Here is an 8,705-nt window from a genome sequence, read left to right on the forward strand (position 1 = left end):
GGTTCATGGGGGAATCATCATAAAATCATAGCATTTCATATATTGAGCCATAAGAGGTCATAATTCAATCATTTAAATCAATAATCAAGAGAATCCATTACAATTAAAGAAAATCCTAACTCAATTGGGGATTTCTAACTTTGAAAATAGAGGAATTTGAGAAATCCGTGAATGGAAGAAATCCAAGGATTAAAACTATCATACCTCAAAGCCGATTGTTTATCTTCAATGGAGGAATTGAGACTTGACTTGAAACCCTAGGTTGAATCATTCTTCTTCAAGCTTTCTAGAGAGAGAAATATTTGGGAGAGGAGACTTGTTCTTCTTTTTGCTGAACTTGAAGAGAATGAAGTGAATGAACTAATTTCTGGTTGGAATCACTTATACAGGGGTCTTCGTGAATGGTAAAATGACGTAGTATAGGGATAAAATAATTAGGAAAAGACCCAACTACCCTTGAAATAACTTCCGACCTACGTACTATTGGCGACGGACCATGGATTGACGGACGGTCCTTCCTGCACGGCCGTCGTCTATGGTCAGAAGCTTGATTCTGAGGTATGGACCATGGACCGTGCACCAACCGATGGTTTGTGGGTCTGACCTGGTTTTGGACCTCTGGATGAAGGTTGGGGGTGACTAACCACGGACCACACCTACGGTTCGTGGTTCCATCCACGGGCCATAGTTGGGCACCGTCAATTTGCACCTGCACCTTCTAAAAATTGCTATCTTACATTCTTTCAAACTTGGGGTGTTATAATATCTCCCCCTTAGGATCATTCGTCCTCAAATGAGATTCGAGCTAGTACGAAACAATTAGGAGAGGAACTAACAACCCAACCATTAATGCAATTTCATATAAATGCATATAATCAAGAAGGAATTATAGACTCCAAGCTAGGATGGAAATAAAAACGCCATATGAGGGGTGGAACTAAATCTAACAGCCAATCATGCACGCAATACACACACACGAGGAGGAAACATAAACTCAAAGCTAACATCCAAGGAGGAAACATCAAGTCCAAGCTAAAAATATGCTCATAGCATCGTATCATGTAATCTACATGCAATTCATACTCAATGGCACATAAACATGTAGAAATCAATCAAATTGACTCATTTTCTCAAAACTTGAACTTTTCATAAATCATGCATAGTAAGGAAATCATGGAAACATTTAATACATGTGATTCCAAAACAAAGAACAAACCATAAGGAACTCATTACCTCAAACTAGAGTAGGAGTAGAAGTAAAGAGATGAGGATATCTGGACATCATATCGGTCTCGGCCTCCCAAGTAGCACCCTCAACTAATTGATTCCTCTACAACACTTTAACGGAAGCTACTTCTTTATTTCTCAACTTCTTGACTTGCCGGTCAAAAATCTCAACTGGAACTTTTCATAAGAAAGATTTTCCTTAACTCCCAAACCTTCTAAGGGACTATGGATGTCGGATCACCAACACATTTCTTCAATATTGAGACATGGGAAACCGGATGCACCAATGCCAACTCATTACGAAAATCTAGTTCATAAGCAACCTTCCCAACACGTTTCAAAATCTGATATGAGCCTACATAATGGGGAGTAAGCTTCCCTTTCTTACCAAACCTCATTACACCCTTCATGGGTGAAATTTTCAAGTAAACCCAATCATGAACATAAAACTCAAGATCTCTTCTTCTTACATCGACATATAACTTTTGCCGACTTTGAGTCATTTTCAACCTTTCTCTAATAAGTCAAACTTTTTCTATGGCCTCACGTACCAATTCAGGACCTATTAGGGCAACTTCACCCACCTTAAACCATTTTATAGGAGATCTATACCTCCTACAATATAATGCCTCAAATGGAGACATATCAACACTCAAGTGATAGCTATTATTATAAACAAACTCAATCAATGGAAAATAGTCATGCCAATTACCCATAAAATCAATAACACAAGCTCTCAACATGTTTTCCAAAGTTTGGATAGTACGCTCCGCTTGCCCATTTATTTCGGGGTGAAAGGTCGTACTAAACTTAACTCGAGTACCTAAATCCTTTTAGAAATGCTTCCAAAACTGAGAATTCAATTGGGTACCACGATCAGAAATAATGGACAAAGCTACTCCATACAACTTTACCATTTCTCTGCAGTACAACTTAGCATAATCCTCCGTCGAATAGGAAACCTTTGACAGGAATAAAATGATCTGATTTTGTCATCCAATCTACTATAACCCAAATTGAATCATGTTGTCGCTGGGTGCGAGGCAAACCAACAATAAAGTCCATGTTCAAATCTTCCCACTTCCAAGTAGCAATGTTATTGTCTTGGGATAAACCTCCCAGTTTCTGATGATCAACTTTCACTTGTTGACAATTAGGACACTTAGTGACAAATTCTGCAATATATTTCTTCATCCCATTCCACCAATAGACTTCTCGTAAATCACGGGACATCTTGGTGGTTCCCGGGTGAATGGAATACCGAGAATTATGGGCTTCTGACATGAGTTGTTCCCTTAAGTCATCAACATTTAGAACACACAAACGACCTTGATATCTAAGTACACCATCTCCCCCTTGGGAGAATTCATCAACGGATTTCTTAAGCACCTCTTCTTTTAAGTCGACCAAAATTGGATCAAGATCTTGCTTGGCTTTCATATCCGCCACAAAAAAATGATTTTGAGTCGTTGTGAACCATAACACCACCCTTGGTGGAATCGAGTAACTGAACACCTAATCGGGTCAATCTATGAGCGTCTCAAACCAACTCTTTCTTACCTTCTTCAATATGAGCAACACTACCCATGTATAACTCACTAAGAGCATTTGCAACCACATTTACCTTATTGGGATGATAGAGAACACTCATATCATAATCCTTCAATAACTCAAGCCACCTTCTTTGGCAAACATTTAGATCCTTCTAATTAAATACATATTGCAAACTCTTGTGGTCAGTAAACATATCTACACGAACACCACATAAATAATGCCTCCAAATAATTAAGGCAAAAACAACTGCCGCTAATTCAAGGTCATGGGTAGGATAATTCTTTTCTTGAATCTTAAGCTACCTTGAGACATAGGCAATAACTTTCCCATTTTGCATAAGCACACACCCTAGCCAAATTCTCGAGGCATCATAATAAACAACAAAACCAGCAGTCTCTTCCGGTAAAGTCAACACCAGAGCGAAAGTAAATCTATCATTCCACTCTTGGAAACTCTTCTCACACGCTTCGGACATTATGAACTTAGCCTTCTTTTGAGTCAAAGCCGTGAAAGGAGAGAAAATTGAAGAGAACCTCTCAACAAACCTCCTATACTAACCGGCTAAACCCAAGAAATTTCTAATATCTGAATGGGATAGAGGTCTAGGACAAATCTTGACAGCATCCGTCTTCTAAGGATCTATTTTAATGCCATTACTTAAAACAATGTAACCAAGAAAAGGTACCGACCATAAGCAAAACTCACATTTGCTAAACTTAACAAAGAGTTGTTGGTCCGTAAGAATTTGCAATGTGATCCTTAAATGATCAATATTTTCATTCTCACTTCTCGACAGTTCAATATATCATCAGTGAACACATTCAAAAATATGTCGAGGTATTGTCTAAACACTCTATTCATCAAATCTATAAACGCCGTCGGAGCATTGATGAGTCCGAGATTTGCCCTCATTTAGGGATTTGTTTTGATAGTGTCAGAGTTTTCAAATGCCTAATTAATGCTCTAAACTAATGACAAAGTGTTGATTTGCCACATCTAAGGCTAAGGAGCAAGGCAAGGATACTACCGGACAAAAAGGAACAAACAAGCCAAAGGAGTGGAGAAGAGCGATCCTGGAGATCGCCAAGACCCGCCGAGTGTCCCATCAGCCCCTCTCGCCCCAATTTTACGGTGCAACAAGTATGAGATGAGAGAAATTTAGGCGAATTGTGTTCAATATCAGCGAGTTGCTGAATGGATCTGAGAAGAAAGGTTGTACCGCCGAAAGTACTAAATTAGCAGTGAAGCACAAGAAAATTTTTTATCCAAAGGAACAAAAGGGCGCATCATGGAAGTGATCGGTGATCCCGATATAGACCGCCTAAAGTTACAGTGCATATTGGATAAAAACATGAAGCAAGAAGGCGATGGACAGGGGCGATTGGCGAATCACCGACCGGTCGGCGAAGCCTGACTATCCTTGCCAATTGGCCCAAAAAGGGTAAATCTTTGATCAATATAAATTGATATTTGAAAGAGAGAAGGTATCCAAACATTGTGGAAATAGAGATTTAGAACAAAAAAACCCATTCTTTTTAGTATTGAAGAATTTTTCAAGTAGATTTCGAAGTTGGTATTGCAATTTAAGGAAGATTTGTTCATTTTTAGATTGTGGAAATCAATACCCATTTATAGAGCATGTAATAGGTATAGAATTTTTAGTTTTTATGATGACTAGCTAAAGACCTATTCTTGGGGGTTTGACCATGAGATCAATTTTGTAATTTAGTTAAGTGGGTGTTAGAAATTATTGATTATAGTGCTAATTCAAAGTGGTCTGATTTATTGTTGCTATTGGATTGCTATATTGAATGCTTATTTCATTACAATTTAGTGTTTTATGCTTTCTCGAGAGCGGGGTGTGAAACCAAGGCAATAAATTAATATTTGTAGCAACTGCTCTATTATGGGTTCAGCTCGAGAGAGTGAACCCTAAGTTCCATTCTACCTATCTCGCTTGAGAGAGTGAATGTAGTGAGGGTGTGGGCTGATTTTCATAGTTAGCCTATTGAGGTTCGAAAGAACTCAATTGAAGCAAGGTAATTGTTCAAGAGAAAATTATCTCATCTAAGGCCTATCCTACCCATGAAGACTTAGTAACTATTATTAATCACCTAGCACCCATTTAACAAGAATTTGGCAATTGGTTGGTCTTTCTTCCATGTACCTCTTACTCATTTGATTAATCTTATTGATTATTATTGTTGTGCTTACTGATTGACATACAAATCCCTCTCCTGACATTTTATATCAACCTCTTGATTTAATTAAAAATTTCCGATAACTTCTATTCCTACAATCATTTAAATCGCATTTACAACTTCATATTTGAATTCAAACTTGTATCGCTCCATGTGTGTTCGACCCCAACTCAATTGTTGAGTTTTATACAAGTTAACGATCGTTTACACCTAAAATTGGATGAGGTGTATTTGAAATGTTCATCAAAATGGCGCCGCTGTTGGGGAGTGGATTTTTTTAGAATTCTCTTATCGACGTTTAAATTTTGATCTCTTTGGTTGTACTTGAATTGATTTAATTTGTTTTGTGTTTGTGTTGTTTGTGTTGAACAGAAGAAGATATGAGTGTTAACGAGAGTATTAGTAGCCAAGTAGGCCACCAATATGATATTGACAATCTTAATAATGTGAATGATCCAATAGAATTGGGTGGATCTGGTGTAATTCATCTACCTTCAATCGAAGGGAATGCTAACTTTCATGTATCTATCACAACGCTCCAGCTCCTCCAAATGAAAGGTCTATATGGAGGATTGACTCACAAAAACCCACATGAGCATATTCAGAATTTCGTAGACGTTCGTTGCTCATTCTCATTCAAGAACATCTCACAAGAATCAGTCAGCCTCATGTTGTTTCCATTCTCTTTGATGGGTAAAGCTAGAAAATGGTTGGCTGAGTTACCAAGGAATTCCATTACCTCTTAGGTTGAGCTTACCACGGCGTTCAATGTGAGATTATTTACCCCATCTAGAATGATGATACTCAGAGACAACATCCAGGGTTTCAAATGCTTGGAAGGTTAGCCAATCCACGAGACGTGGTTGAGGTTTAAGAAATTGGTACTTCAATGCCCAACTCATGGACTTCCAAGAACTGTGCTGCTATAGTACTTCTACAAAAGTCTTGACTCGGTGAAAAAAGGAGTGGCTGACCAATTGGTTCGAGGAGGAATAATGTTGCAATCATTTGAGGTAGCATCGTACATTCTTGATGAAATGACAAAGATAAACAAAGTGTGGTACACTTAAGAAGACAGAGTTTCTCTTTTTTGTTTTAGGATGACGCAAGAATAGCTTGACAAGGAGAAAGAAAGGGATGATATTATTAGCAAAATGTTGTCCCAAATGGAAATACTACAAAAACAAGTGCTAGAGAATGTGGGTGAACCCAAAGAAGCAAGAGGAGTGTTTATAGTTGAGGTGGGTTCTCACTCGTGCTACTCAAAGCGGGAGGGAATCAATGTTGGAACTTCACAAGGTTGAGGAGGGTTTCCACCCATGCTACTTAAAGAAGGGTGGGAATCAAGGTTGGAACTCTCATAAAGAAGAAGAACGGATGCGACACTATCGAGAATGGGCCGAACAAAATGATCATTGGAGAATAGAAGATATTCATGAAGAGGACCACACACAATCGAGTGATAGACCAAAATCAAAAGGTAGTTCGAGTAGTCTACGAGTGGATGATTTGTTGTCTCGCATCCTAGACAAATTTGAGGGTAAAGATGACCTACTAAAAGAGATGAAAGTTGATTTCTCGTAAATGAATAATAGAGTGAATTCTCATGCTAATGCAATCAAGCAACTTGAGGGCCAGTCAAGTAAACTTTCAGCACAATTGGAACCCAAAGTAATTGAAAATGGTGAAGCTGTATACACAACAACTGTAAGGGTTGATGATGATAAAAATTTGGTTGTGGTGACTCGAAGTGGAAAGGTAGTGGTTGTTACTATGAAGGGTAATGATGAGGTACAAGCTCATGAAGAAGAGAATCCCATTCAAGCACCAGAGAGTCATAAGCTAAGCCACGATGAAAATTTGCAAAAAGCTAAAGAAAAGGCTACTTCAATCCCAAAGATAGTGCAATCTCTTCCCAAAATAGGTCCCCTATTTCCTTATCGTCTCAAGAAGAAAAATGAAGATGAGAAGTTCAAGAAGTTCCTATCCATGTTAAAGACAGTCTCTATAAATCTGCCATTAGTGGAAGCATTGTTGGAAATGTCGGGTTATGCCAAATTCATGAAGGAGTTAGTCACCAAGAATAGAAGCATGGATTTTGAGACAATAGAAATTTCACATAATTGTAGTGCCATTATGACTAGCAAGATGATTATAAAGAAGGAAGAGCCGGAAGCATTCCCCATTCCATGCACTATAGGTATGCTTGAATTTTCTAAAGCTCTATGTGATTTGGGGGCAAGTATAAATCTAATGCCCTATGCAATCAATAAGCAACTTGGGCTGGGCAAACCAAAATCCACAACAATGCAACTTCTTATGGCGGACCAGTCGATCAAACACCCCGTTGGGATACTCTATGATATATTAGTGAAGGTTGATGGATTCATCTTTTCGGCTGATTTTTTTATTCTTGATTGTGAGATTTATGCTGAAATTCCCATTATTCTGGGAAGACCATTTTTAGCAACCGAGAGAGCACTAGTGGATGTTGAAAGCGGAGAATTGAAGTTCCAGGTGAATGAAGATCAGGTCACCTTTAATGTATGCAAGTCAATGAAACACCCATGTGATATTCATGTCGTTTAAACAATTGATGTAATTGATGAAGCGGTGGCTAGTGTGAGCTATTTGATGTGTATGAGTGTAACTCTTAAGGTTGTTTTTGCAAACTATGATGAGCCCGAAGTTCAAGATTATGATGAAGTGGTAGCCGCTCTTTTAGGATTAGGAGAATACTCAAGGAACCCATTGGAGCCAGATATCGATCTAGAGAATTAAGAAAATCCTCCAGCCAAACCATCAACGGAGGAACCACTAAATCTTGAGATGAAAGTATTACCTGCTCCTCGTCGATATTCATTTTTGGGGGCAAATAACACCTTACCCGTTATCATTGCAATTGATTTGCTTGAATGGCAAGTAAAATTACTTCTTGAGGTGTTGGGAAGGTACATCAAAGCTATTGGGTGGACTATCGCTAACATTGTGGGCATTCCACTCGACATTTGCACTGACAAGATTCAACTTGATAATGAGTGCAAGCCGAGTGTCGCATATCAAAGGATATTGAACCCACCGATGCCAGAGGTGGTGAAAAAGGAGAAAATAAAATGGTTGGATGCAACTGTGATCCACCCCATTACGGATAGCAAATAGGTGAGTCTGGTGCAATGTGTACCCAAAAAGGGTGGTATCACGTAGTCCCAAATGAGAAAGGGGAACTAGTTTCTATGATATCGATAACTGGATTGAGGGTATGAATGGATTATCGGAAGCTAAATTCATGGACAGAAAAAAATCACTTTACCATGCCCTTCATGGATCAAATGCTTGATCGACTTTCAGAGCGTGGATGGTATTGCTTTTAGGATGGTTATTCTTGGTATAATCAAATCTCTATTGACTGGAGGATCAAGAGAAAACCACTTTCACTTTCCCCTATGGTACTTTTGGTTTCCAAAGTATGTCGTTCGGATTGTGTAATGATCCAGCGACGTTGCAACATTGCATGTTGTCTATTTTTGCTGACATGGTAGAGGATTCAATGGAAGTCATCATGGATGACTTCTCAGTTGTGGGTAATTCTTTTGAAACATGTTCGGTACAATTGGGGTGGTCATCGTAGCGGTGTCCGAACAGTCTTTAAAATTCTCCAAAGTGGTTACTAGTGGCCGTCCCTCTACAAAGATGCCCATGAATTTGTCAAGAAATGCATACAAT

General features: G+C 38.7%; 1 protein-coding gene across 1 annotated transcript; it reads left to right on the forward strand.

The window, feature by feature from the left end:
• Positions 1–6,566: 6,566 nt before the first annotated feature.
• LOC125823269 (uncharacterized) lies at positions 6,567–7,763 on the forward strand. The gene is made up of 2 exons (XM_049502662.1): positions 6,567–7,526; positions 7,641–7,763. Exons 1-2 carry the CDS (start codon positions 6,567–6,569, stop codon positions 7,761–7,763), a joined length of 1,083 nt encoding a protein of 360 aa, XP_049358619.1.
• Positions 7,764–8,705: the final 942 nt, after the last annotated feature.

This window comes from Solanum verrucosum, unplaced genomic scaffold (assembly GCF_900185275.1).
Source record: "Solanum verrucosum unplaced genomic scaffold, falcon-dt-bn FXZP01001320.1, whole genome shotgun sequence".
NCBI lineage: Eukaryota > Viridiplantae > Streptophyta > Magnoliopsida > Solanales > Solanaceae > Solanum > Solanum verrucosum.

Bases quoted from the DNA above. Each gene is read 5' to 3' on its own strand.
- LOC125823269 (XM_049502662.1), top strand. From the start codon at position 6,567: ATGAATAATAGAGTGAATTCTCATGCTAATGCAATCAAGCAACTTGAG. The intron at 7,527-7,640 runs GTATGCAAGTCA...GTAACTCTTAAG, and splicing joins AAGATCAGGTCACCTTTAAT to GTTGTTTTTGCAAACTATGA.